The sequence below is a fragment of the Garra rufa genome, chromosome 2, assembly GCF_049309525.1.
Source record: "Garra rufa chromosome 2, GarRuf1.0, whole genome shotgun sequence".
Lineage (NCBI taxonomy): Eukaryota > Metazoa > Chordata > Actinopteri > Cypriniformes > Cyprinidae > Garra > Garra rufa.
In genome coordinates this window covers 35,489,333-35,503,114 of record NC_133362.1, presented here as the reverse complement: position 1 = coordinate 35,503,114, position 13,782 = coordinate 35,489,333, and the positions used below count along the sequence as shown (strand labels likewise).

Genomic DNA, 13,782 nt, shown 5'->3' with positions numbered 1-13,782 from the left:
GTATATTACGTATATTTAAATTTCATTAGCAATGAAATGATTGGAAAAAATTCCGCCGGGCTTGACGTTTGGGACATCGGGAAACTTTTTCCATATGGAAAACTGGAAAAAAAGACCATGAACTGAAACCGAAAAGGAGAGAAAGCAAAGAAAAACTATGAATTACAAATAAAACGTATTATGAAGAAGCCCTGGCGCGAATAAAGTAATTACGTTTACGCGCTCAGCGAACACGCCTTCGCCATGTCAAGAGGATTGAAGCGCTTGCACCTGCTAGAGTTCAGGACAAAAACTTCCATTACGCCAGTTCTCCTCGCTCTCGCTTAGTTGAGCTGTTAATTTTGATCAACTTTTCAATACTAAGTCTGTGATATGTGTCACTTGGACCGGCCTGTGAGAGTTATTTACCTGCTATTCCTTGAGTTTGCAGTATGAAGCTCTTCCAGCTGTCCCCCGCCGCTCCATGCGCACAAGTTCTCAGCGCCGCGGCAGCAGTCTGGAACTCTGTGCGCGGTCCCTCCCCTCTCCACTGCACTTCCTCCTTCCAGCCCAGCATTGCTATGTCTCTGTGCTCGTGCGAGACATTTTGCAAGCTTTTATTCCAGAGGCCGAGTCTGCTCGGGGAATCGAGGCAGCAGAGCTTGGCACTTCGCTTTGTATCGTGCCAATAAAAGCTGACACCCAGTAGACCATCACTGGCAGCCATGCATGAGATGGGATGAGGCGGGCTAGGACAGTGGACTGATCAGTTCTTATTTATTTATTTCTCGCAGAGGGACAGGGGTCTCTTGATCTCACGTCACCTGTTTTAGTGATGTCGGAAGAATACTTTTCTTAAATGAGAAGTGAAATGATGTCTATGTTAATGAGAAACAGAAAGAGTTTTATTAATTAATTGCTGTAGGGCAAGGGCCGGAGCCCACTAGAGGGCCTTATCGAATGGGGCCCAAGATGATTTTAAATTATTTTAAATATGTTAATTAAGGAATAGCTGAATAAATGCGCTTTCCATTGGAAATATACAACTATTTGAAAATCTAGAATCTGAGGGTGCAAAACAATCTAAATATTAAGAAAATCGCCTTTAAAGTTGTCCAAATGAAGTTTTTTAGCAATGCATATTACTAACCAAAAATTAAGTTTTGGTAGGAAATTTACAGAAAATATCTTCATGGAACATGATCTTTATTTAATATCCTAATGGTTATTGGCATAAAACAAATTTCTATAATTTTGTATTTTTGACTATTGCTACAAATAAACCTGTGCTACTAAAGGCGAGACACTTTAGGTGAATAGGGTAAAATAATTAACTAATAGTTATCACCTTGCTTACCCAGTTGATTGATTAATTTGATAATTGCAAAAAAATTTTGTATTACAAGTTTTATAAAATGTTAGGTTTAAATATGCAAATGAGGCATTATTTAATGAAACATGCGCTAATTTGCATAAATTTCTAGTACAAATATCTAAACACTTGAAGTCAATTTCAAAATTCTTGTTTAATTTTTTTAAATCTCATTTCGTCATGACATAATTCAGAAAAAAACTTTTTGGTGGAATAAAATGTTGTATAAAATCAAGCAAATGATATATGAACAAATTCCTCTTTAAAAACCTTCAGGATAAAGACAGGAATACAAATGTAAAGTTTGGTGTGTGTAAGTGCTACTGAAGTGGAGATTTATGGCTCAGTGTAGGAGAAAAAACAAATTTTGAGAAAATATTTGCATTGCAATTGAAATCATAAATAGATAAAGTGCTATTTAAAAAACACTTAACAGTTTTTTTTTTTTTTTTTTTTTGGTGTTTTCTTTCTACTAGTCTGAAAAAACACTTTATGAAAAACCAAAAAGCCCAAAATCTCAAATTTGATAGGTGCATAAAAAAAACTGCGTTTTTGCCTGCAGTGTCTCCCCTTAAGACTGGTTTTGTGACCAGGGTCACATTTTTGCTCATTAGCGATGTCTGATTTGTAAACAAATTATTCTTCTGAACTGATTCTTTTTGTGAATTGGATGAAATCTGAAATTAATCATGATTATCAACCTTTCTTTATTCTTCCACACGGAAGTAAACCTATGAGATTTCTGGTTCATTAGCCGCTATAGGGAAGAAAACAAGAAGAATAACAACGTGCAGTAAACAGTAAAATTGTTTGCACTACAAACCAATGTGTTCATTATTAAGATAATAAATTAAAATAATATGGTAAAACACACCAATTTGCAATATCAAGCAGCAAAAAAGCTGTTTTGTACAGCTAAAAATAACTTGATGCAGATTTACAAATGGCCACACCCACTCTTACAGGGGGAAAACGTGGATAAAAACTGTTAGTAATTGCTCTTTTAATTGATTGTAGTCTATGGACCGTGGAAAGTTCACGTCTCATTCCATTTCTGCTCCGGTCTGGAGCATTGTGATCAGATAAGTGCAATAATACAAACAGTAAAAAGTCCCAGTGAGGTTATACTAAATATCAGCACTCTTGGAAAACTGCTTGACCCAACGGATTATAGGACCAGAACTAACTGTTACGTAAAATGTTGGCAGAAAACACTGGTAACAAGTGGAGGGAAATGGGTCAAATCCATGGAATAAGAGATAAAATGTATTGTTGTGCCTTTGGATGTCAGAATCGGAATGCAAATGATTTTTATAGAATACTGTCATCAAAAAACCACTTGAAGCTAAATGCACATGTTTAAACGGACATGGAATGGGTGAAACCTGCAATGGTTACTCTTTTAAAGCATAAATTTGATTTAAACAATATGTTCATGGAACATATTATTTAGCCCTACAGTTACAGCATGAAATACTGTTTAAATCTATAACATTTAACATTTAGCAATTTATCTCTCAATTCTGACTTTTTTTTTTCAATTCTGCAAGTTTATATCTCATATTTCAGACTTTATAATTCGATTCAACTCAACAATAGCGAGTTTGTTCATTCTGAGAGGGCGGAAAAGCCTGAAGTGTGGAATATAAACTCAAAGAGGGAATGACGAGTTGTAGTAAAAGAAATAATCTTGGGATTGTGAGAATATATTTAGAATTTTGAAATATAAACTCAGAATTACCATTTTTATTCCTTTAATTGGTTTTCATAGACTGCCACTAGAAAACTGTCATTTTCTGACACCAGTTTCACCCACAAGAAACGTCATCACTGTTTGCAAACACAGAATTGGTCTATACATACATTAATCTTTTCAAAAATGTATCAATGAGATGTCATTAAAGAAGGATGATGGTAAGGGGTTTTGATTGTTGTCTGTTGAGAGATTTGAAGTTAAAAAGGTGGGGATCCATATACATACAATTCATGCAAAATATAAAATCTATATCTAATTGTTTTGGAAACATAACACATACACTATTAAAAATAAAGGTTCCGAAAGGGTGATTTTGCTGTGATGCCACAGAAGAACAATTTTTGGTTCCCCATTTTTGGTTGAACATTTTAAAAATCTAAAGAACCTTTTTCCACTGTAAAGAAACTTTTCTGCATTTGAAAGGGTCCATGGATGTTCAAGGTTCTTCATGGAACCATCAATGCCAATAAAGAACCTGGCTACACTATAAAATAAAGGTGCTTCACGGTGCCATAGAAGAACCTTTTTGTCTAAATGGTTCCTTAAAGAACCTTTAATATCTGAAAAACCTATCAGTTCCACAAAAGATTCTTTGTGGAGATTCTTTAGATTATAAAAAAAGGTAAGACAGATATGGTTCTTTAAAGAACCTTTGAGTGAATGGTTCTTTGTGGAACCAAAAATGGTTCTTCTATGGCTTTGCTGTGAAGAACCTTTTAAAGCATATTTATTTTTAAGAGTGTATGAAGAGTACTCGACTGATTTGAATCTTCTAGGATTTCAATTAGATTTTAAAAACACACTTCATGGCATTAAAACGGATGTTGTTTAAGATGAAAGCTGTACATCCTGTCAGTTATGTTTGAAGAGTACTTAATGTTCAGAAGAACTGCAGCACACATACTTGCTAGTTCCTGACCCAAGTCATATTGCATATTTTGGTGCACAGAGTTTGGGTTTAATTTTAACAGTATGCTGTCTTGTTCATTTTCATTTTATTATTTATTTATTTCATTTTTTTTTTAATTAACAATAAAATTCTACAAAGGATAAGCAGTTTGGAGAATGCATAGATGGATGGAATTAAAATTTTCATTTTCAATTTTCTTTTGACATACAGTAAGATTGTGACAGTGCTGTCACAATCTGACCTGTTCACTATTACTTTATTAAAATATATCATTAGACTCAGAATGTAGGATGTACTAACAATGCTGCTACCAATCATCCAAAAATATATAATTTTTGCATTAATATTTATAGAAATAGTCAATAAATAATGAGAACGCAATTGGGGCTTAAACAAATAGGGTTATTTAATTCCCATGTTTCGCCCTTATATTTTAAATGACGTTTCCGGTACATTGCCCTTATGGCTGTTGGTGTAATAAATGAGTCTTTCTGGCTCCCAGTGATCCAAATGATTGACCGTTCCAGGTAGCCATATCTCAGGAGCTGCTGGTGCTGAGTCATGTTCTGAAGGAGGCCACTCTTATCTCCTGTCTCCAGGAGGACTTTTTCAGGCAGTTGGGTGTGGGGTGAAACGGGAACCCTGGATGAACTGGACTTGTATTTTTTAGGACAACCTGTGGTTTGTGTAAGTTAGTGACTCTCTGGAGAGACAGAAAGTTTTCTGCTTTTAATATCATAATAAATGGGGTGAAAACTGGCTGTGACATTACAGTGGGACAGTTTAATTTCCAGAGACGGCGTTGAGGGAATGCTTTTGGTGTAGGGTGACTCAGCAAACTGTGCTCTAGTTCCAATCATTAGCGCAGAGTGGAGACTTGAAGAGCCAGAGAGGTGCAAGATGACTCTGCACAAACTGGTATGGCTGAGAACGTCTGAAGCATGTCATTTGGGGGGAAATTATTTATTTTTTATTCTAAAATGTCTAAGAATTTTAAATTCTGTCTACACTCTTAAAAATGAAGGTGCTTTATGATGCCATAGAAAAACCTTTTTGTCTAAATGGTTCCATAAAGAACCTTTAACATCTGAAGAACCTTTCTGTTTCACAAAAGGTTCTTTGTGGCAAAAGAAGGTTCTTCAGATTATAAAAAGGTAAGAAAGAGATAGTTCTTTAAAGAACCTTCAACTGAATGATTCTTTCTAGAACCAAAAATGGTTCTTCTATGCTATGGCATCGCTGTGAAGAACCTTTAAAGCACTTTTATTTTTAAGAGTGTAATATTTTATATTCTTGAAATGTTGAGTTTTTTTTTTCATGTCTATATGTCTAATTTGTTCATGTTATAGAAACAATTGGTTTGTGTAGAAACAATTTTCATACAGACATAGCTAGTAAAACATGAAATTGAATTCATTTTGAAATTATGTTTTGAAAATAAGTTTTCATTTTGAAAATAAGTTTTTCGTTTTTTTCTTATAAAACACAAAACAATAATCTTTAGAGTAAACTATAATTTCAATATTTTTTTTGGCAGTGTGTTAGTGCACTTCCCTGATGTTATTTAAATAATAAAGAAATATCATCTATCCATCTATTCTCCAAACTGTTTGACTTACAGTGTTACAAGGGTAAATTTTCACTTGGGTATCTAATATGTATGACTGATTCTAATGGATTTATTTGACTGATACTGATGCTCAGAATAAAATATTTGCTGTGTTAAAATGTTTTACATGGAAGCTAAAGTTATATTTTGAAGGTGCTAAATGAAAGTAGTAAAATATATATATATGAGAAATTCCAGTAATACTTTACAATATGTTTCTATGTCAGCATTAGCTTATACAATTTCTAATACAAAATATCAATTAATAATGTAAATGTCCATTATTACATATAGAGTGAAATCAGGTGGGCCACTTTTTGTAAAATGTGTAATTTAGGTATCTACTGTATATGTTTTTCTTTTCTTGATTACTTTTGTTAACATTAAAGGAACACTTTTTTTGGAAATAGGCTCATTCTCCAACTCCCCCCGAGTTAATAAGTTGAGTTTTACCATTTTGAAATCCATTCAGCCTTCTCCTGTTCTGGCAATATCACTTTTAGCATAGCTTAGCATAGATCATTGAATCCTATTAGACCAATAGCATCGCGTTCAAAAATAACCAATGAGTTTCGATATTTGTCCTATTTAAAACTTGACTCTTTTGTAGTTATATCGTGTACTAAGACCGGCGGAAAATGTAAAGATGCAATTTTCTAGGCCGATAAGATTAGGAACTACACTCCCATTCCGGTGTAATAGTCAAGGAAGTTTGCTGCCGTAATATGGACGCAGCAGGCGCAGTAATATCACGCAGCGACTGAAATTAGTTCCCAGCTAGGTAACTTCCAATGAGGAATGCTCCCTGTGCATGCAGTTGGTCACGTTGTGCTGCGATGTGCTGCGTGATATTACTGCAGCAAACTTCCTTGACTATTACACAGGAATGGGAGTGTAGTTCCTAATCTTATCGGCCTAGAAAATCGCATCTTTACATTTTCCGCCGGTCTTAGTACACGATATAACTACAGAAGAGTCAAGTTTTAAATAGGACAAATACCGAAACTCATTGGTCATTTTTGAACGCGATACTATTGGTCTCATTGGATTCAATGATCTATGCTAAGCTATGCTAAACGTGATATCGCCAGAACAAGAGAATGGCTGAACGGTAAAACTCAACTTATTAACTCAGGGGGGGTTGGAGAATGAGCCTATTTCCAAAAAAATGGAGTGTTCCTTTAAGGACCAGCTATAAAATTTCAATTTGAATACATATAAAGTCTTATTTGCTAGAAATATACCAATAAACATTTTGAGGTCATGTACTCCAGAAAATTTCTTTTCAGGTAAAGTGGACCAGCTGGTCTGGTAAAGTGGGCCATCCCTTATTTATCAAAAACTATTCTGCATATTAATTAAAAGCACATGATTTATTAACACATAAAACCAGACAAACATATTTAACAAACCCTAAAAATATATAATGTACAGGTTTTGAGTAAAATAAATAATCTGTAAGGCCTACATCTCAATTCATGTGTGAAATTCCAAACAACTGAAAAAACATGTTTTGTTGGAATAAATTTGATCAAATCTGAATATCAGATTATGCAGAATTCAGAATATTGATAAAAATGAACTAATAATAAAATAGTAATACTATAAAAATACTAATATAAAAATAATAATAAGAGAAGCTTTTAAAATTGTACCCATGTACAGTATATATATATATAAAAATCTGTCTATGCTCTCTAAATACTTGAAACTATTTTTAATTGTGTCCATATTTTAAAGCTTTATATTCTACATCTATATTTTTCTCCTCTCATCCTTTCTTCATTCCACAGATTGAACTTCATGCTTCGACTTCCTTTCTATTCTCTCTTTCCTTTCTTCTGTCTCTGTCTTGACTTCTCATTTCTTTTTTCTAAAAAAGTAAATTATACATGCAAACTATAAAATAGCCAGTGAATGTCAATTTATTGAATGAATTTGGTTATAATTACTGAAGGTTAAAGGTCGGCCCACTTTACCTGAATCTGGCCCACTTTATCTAACACATTCAGCCATCAAATAAAACTGGAACTGTCACAATAATGTTTGTTTACATTTAGTGAGCAACCTATAAGTTACAAATAAAAATATTATGTCAAAGTGTTTTCTACCTTCCACAATCCTCCTTTGAGGTGTGGCCATCAGCCAAAACGATTTGATAATTTAGAGAAATACTGTCCCTTTAATTAAGAACCGCCGTTATGTTCTGAAAGTGTAAACCCTGTGAGCACAATACAATCAAGTTTAAACAGCCCGCTTTACCTGAATTTACCCTACACAGTTCTGTAAATTAACATTAGTTATGTGTTGTCAACAAATATAAATTAACAATGAACAATAGTATGTTTACAAATTATCATTAACCAAGATTAATAAATGCTGTAAAAAAAAAAAAAGGTTATTGATGCCTAATGCCTAAAATTTCTATGCAGTTTAGATCTGATTGGATGAACATTTGCCAGCTAATTACTATTAAAATAATGAAGTTATGTAACTTAAGGGGAGACACTGCAGGCAAAAACAGTTTTTCATAACTATATCTTGTTATGATTTTAAACCAGTATTTAACCTCAGAACGATCTCAAAGTAAAAGGATGCTAAAGTCTGATTTAGTAGTGGCTGTGTTTTAAAATTAAATGATTATAAGCTTAATTCAAGGGATGAATGATTATGAAAGTCTGACAGTAATCAGTCTTGAGTACTATTGTAAAGTTCACCCTGTCTGCTTGAAATATTTCAGAATGAATAACAGTTGAAAACATTCAGCTGTAATCAAAAAGTAATCAAATGTACTCAGTTACATTACTTAATATAATATACTAAAGTAATTGAAATAGTTACAATATTTATTACTTGTAATCTGTAATCTATTACATTTCCAGTAACAACAGTTAATAAACATATTATGTTAAGTTATCCAATAGCAAAGTACTAGAGCAAAGAACAGAGACATCCTCTTATTGCTTATTTCATGGATCTTTAAGCAGCTTTCACACCCTCTAATTTATAAGTTTAACAACATGTAATCCATAATTGGTTTAACTACCTAAATAAGTGGGCGATGTTCGAGATTGGTAATCACGTTAATAGTCTGCTGTATTTAAATTCTTAATCTGGGGCTGAAAAATCTCACTTTCTTTGGGAATGCATTATGCAGGGGGATGTCAGAGTAAATTAAATTCCCCTCTGCACACTAAAGCATCAATTTCCTTATGGTAATTATCTGCGGGAATGGATGTGTCACTGGAGGGAGTCAGGCATGCTTGACATTTAGCCTCTTTATGTGGAAATGACACAAAAAAAACTAAGCGGCGGGAGGGAAATTAATCTCTCGGCCGAGCGAGTATGGTGAAGACCCTAAAGGACTGTCGCTGAATCAGTCATTATGTTTGTGACCCCATCTTGAAAATTGAGCCAATGATATGATGTAGACAAGAAAAAGACTAAGCTTAGGGAGCGGAGAAGAGTGGAGAAAAGTATGGTTTAAAATGATCATGCATCTAAATTTTGGAGAGGCTTTTTGAGGGGTGCAGTAATGGCTAAAAGAGAAATAGTCAGAGGTTAAATATCACAGAAAGTGATGCTGCGTTTGCTGAGGTCAAAGACAGCTGTTTACTGGAAATGGCTATCTTAGGTTTCTGAACATCAACCGGCTCATTGGAAAAATGTGTCTTTACATTTCTGCAAAACTCCAGAAGCAGTTGCCAGGTGAAATAAACACTAGTGGCAGTAAAACACCAACAACGTTTATTCCTTTTTAAACAAATGGTTTAGGGGAAGATTAGGAGATAAGGGAATTACTCATTTTGCATGGTTCCTTGAACAATACTATGTTATGATTTTAAAACACTTTTACCATAGTAAACATTTTGACGTTTACATCACATAACCAGCTCATGTATGGCCTTTCTGATGTAGTGGTTAAACTTGCTTGGGAGCTCACCTGGTAAAGCATTGGAGACTTTAAAGGAGAAGTTCATTTCCAGAAAAAAAAAATGTATGTACTCACCCCCTTAGCATTCAGGATGTTAATATCTTTCTTCCTTTAGTCATAAAGAAATTGTTTTTCAGGATTTTTCTCCGTATAGTGGATTTCTATGGTGCCATGAGTTTGAACTTCCAAAATGCGGTTGTAAACGATCCCAGCCGAGGAAGAAGGGTCTTATCTACCGAAATTTTAAATTACAATTTATATACTTTTTAACCTTTTTTTTTTTCTCCGGTTCAAGACAGTTAGGGTAGGTCGAAAAACTAATTTTATCCAACCCAGTGTCATAAAAATATGTACCTCTGGGCAGTGTTCGGGGTAACGCATTACAAGTAACGCAAGTAATGTAATAATATTACTTTTTTCAGTAACTAGTAAAGTAATGCATTACTTTTTAATTGACAAGAAAATATCTGAGTTGCACTCTTAAATATAAAGGTGCTTTGAAAGGTTCTTCACATTGATGCCATAGAAGAACCATTTTTGGTTCCACAAAGAACCATTCAGTCAAAGGTTCTTTAAAGGAACACTCCACTTTTTTTGGAAAAAGGCTCATTCTCCAACTCCCCCCCGAGTTAATAAGTTGAGTTTTACCGTTTTGAAATCCATTCAGCCGTTCTCCTGTTCTGGCGATATCACTTTTAGCAGAGCTTAGCATAGATCATTGAATCCTATTAGACCAATAGCATCGCGTTCAAAAATGACCAACGAGTTTCAATATTTGTCCTATTTAAAACTTGACTCTTCTGTAGTTATATGGTGTACTAATGTAAATGTAAAGCTGCGATTTCACCTTTATTTTTAAGAGTGTACTTTTTAAAATAAATAACGGCAGTTACTCCCCCCCCCCCCCCCCCCATTTATTGATTAAAAGCTCTCCTGAACCCATGTTGAGAGAAATTGTCAGTAAAATGCTACTTTAGTTCTAAAATAAATGTGAACATGCATTAATTCATCTCACTCACTAAAAAAACAGATACAGTATTCCTCAAAATGAATTAAAACAGTGAAATTCAATGCAAACCTGCAATAATTAAATATGTTAACTACATACAAATATCCTTTTTATGTATTTAATCCCATTTTTTTAACCGATGTCTTTGCTGCTGAACTTCGATGATCCAATTCATCCATACTAATAAACAAAAACTACTCAAGACATTTGTTTTCCTTTTTTTATTGCTGAAGAGTTAACATTTTTTCTTCTGCGGTCTATTGTACACTGTAAAACGTTTTAACCAGTTTCAACTTAAAATCTTAAGTTTAGCAGCTGCCTTAAAATTTTAAGTTAAATCAACTTAAATCTACAAGTCATTTGAACTCACGACAATAAAATTTGTTAAAATGACTTGTACTTTTGAATTGATTTAAATTAAAATGTTAAGGCAGCTGCTGAACTTAAGTTTTTAAGTTGAAACTGGTTAAAACTTTTTACAGTGTACAGTGGTGAATTTACTTTTCTCTAAGCCTGAAGCTTTTGGTGTAAAAAGGCTTTTACATTTCGCCACCTTAGAATTATAAGGTTCTATCTGCATTCTGAGCACTTTCGAGATATTGAGCTTCAAATGTTTTGCGTTCCATAGACTTCTGTAGATAGAACCATATTTGTTTTCTAAAAAAAGGCCCCAAATGTATATAGCTTAGAAAAGAAACATCAAATAATGTAAATAAGTTGTCACAGAATAAGAATATAACATATAAGTGAATAACTTAATTTTGACAAAAATGTCAGATAGAACCTTATAATTCTATGGTGACGATTTGCTAAAAATAGAACTTTTTATATTAAAAACAAACAAGCAAGCCCTGCCCAGATTTTAAAAGTAACACAAAAGTAACGTGCCACATTACTTTCCATAAAAAGTAACCAAGTAACGTAACGTATCGTTACTTTTTTAGGGAGTAATTCAATATTGTAATACATTACTTTTAAAAGTAACTTTCCCCAACACTGCCTCTAGGTACTTTTTAGCAGCACCGTTTTTACTTATCTTACTGCACGTTTCGCGGTCGTTTCAAAAAGAAATGTCCACTGAGTGGCGCTAAGACGCAGGTTCAATACGTGAACCCTGGCACATAAGTTGCTTCAGGTACGTATTGTGGGGGTTCAGAGTTCAAATATCCTGGGACTGTTGCTAAAAGTCTCTATCTTGTTGGAAATATGCTCTGTCTACACCAAACCCAACCTAAAACCTACCCGACAGTGTTAACAAATGCAAAACTGATATAAAAATGCATTTGTTGATCTGTAAATCAGAGTTTTACTGGCTCTGTTCATTTTTTTGTAAACTGCAATGATAGCCTATATAGATATATTTTGTCCCTCAATTTAAAAATCGTCCTACATTGCTGTTTTACCTTTTTTGTTAAGGGTGTTTGATCTACTTTGCATGTTCACTTTGCAATAACTGGGTCGATTTTGAAATTATGTTTTAAGTAGTAAATAAGATGGGAGTTTTTCGACCTGCTGTTTTGAACCAGAGATGCACAGACTACTCATGCTCATCGCAGAGAGAAACAAGACAAGCATTTGAGGTTAAAAAGTATATAAATTGCAATTAATTGAAAAACAAACAAACGATTTTTTCACTAAATAAGACCCTTCTTCCTCGGGTGGGATCGTTCACAGCCGCATTTGAACTGCATTTTGGAAGTCCAATATATGGAGAAAAACAAACTTTTTTTTTTTTACCAAAAAAAAAACAAAACAAAACAAAACAAAACAAAACAAAACAAAAAAAACATCTTTGATGACAAGAGGGTACATTATCTGTAATTTTTTATTCTGGAAGTAAAGTTCTTTAAAGTCTTACTGATTCTTGAGAAGTGGGACAAATCATGGTCCAATATTTAAAAAAATAAAACTTTCTACTCAGACATGCACTAAGCTTCTGAGCTATTCTTTGATTTAACCTCACAACTTTTCTCTTTTTTTTTTTTTTTCAAAATATGCTTTTTACCTTGCAATCACTTTTTTTGCAATTAAATAATCAAGATATTTTTAACATGTCAAAACATTCTCATGTTAGAAGACAGATTACATTTTCACGTGACCAACAATTCCTCAACAAATATAAAATATCATAATCAAATATTATCAAAATAATCACCTGATGGAGGTGACACATCCAACAGTGGTGACAAAAACCTGAATTTGTAGTCATTTTAACTTATCAAACACATTATTTACTCTGCAGAGCTGGAATGTGGTAAGGGGGTCCGTTAAGAGTGACAACTGCCTCTGATATTCCCTGATTTTTTAACATTTTAATGAATGGCTGACAGTGTTGACAAAAAAGTGGGGACACAATGTTAAAACCTTATGAAACACGTATGTTAAAGGTTCTTTATGGAACCATTTAGACAAAAAGGTTCTTCTATGGCATTGTGAAGCACCTTTCTTTTTAAGAGTGTAGAATAAAGAGGTGTATTATTTTCTCAGAATAACTAGGAAAAGCAAAAAGTCATGTGTCTTTTTCTTTTTTTCTGTAGCAGAAATGATCTTACATACTATTCTGACTCTGGCACTTCTGTATGCTAAATCAATACCACAACAGATAAACACCTGATGGATATGATGGCTTAAATTGAACTACAGCTATAGATTTCATGATTCAAAGTCATTTACATTTAAACTTTAACATTTTAGATCCTTTTTCAAGGAAACTAACAAAAATGATGAAATAAAAACAACATGTCAGTGCTAGCCTCAGTAAATTATATGCAACTGCAGTGACAATTACAGACGACAGGCAAGGTCCGACAGGCAAATTTTCATGTATGAAATTCAGTCATTGAAATAAGTATCCACACAATTCAAAGCTGTGTTTAGGTGACAATTTTCTAATGCAGATTTCACAACAGGTTCAAGCAGGCTTTATGGGTTTGTTCCGCTGGTCAACAGAAAGTTGCTTGGTTTGAAAGTGACTTCTGTGTTATCTGTGCTTCATACATCTCTACATTATTAACAATAGACAATGGACTGCAAAAATGGTTAACTTTTATGCTTCACATCACACTGCTTTACCGCTGAACTGCAGGAATAGCTCTAAATCAAAATCACAGATGAGATGACCCCTAAACTCCTCAGACATTACAGGTGCCTGTTTGAAGATCGTACTATGAAAAGATGATTAGGAAAATCTCAGTAACATAAGAAGCTGTTTAA

General features: G+C 33.8%; 1 protein-coding gene across 4 annotated transcripts in view; it reads right to left on the bottom strand.

The window, feature by feature from the left end:
* Positions 1-706, bottom strand: part of ikzf1 (IKAROS family zinc finger 1 (Ikaros)) — a 33,875-nt gene extending 33,169 nt beyond the window's left edge. Inside the window, exon 1 of one of the 4 annotated variants that reach the window (XM_073834175.1) lies at positions 409-706. In XM_073834175.1, the coding sequence (XP_073690276.1) occupies positions 409-706 (298 nt within the window). The remainder of the gene's footprint in view (positions 1-408) is intronic. The other 3 variants (XM_073834173.1, XM_073834172.1, XM_073834174.1) reach the window with 3 other exon arrangements.
* Positions 707-13,782: the final 13,076 nt, after the last annotated feature.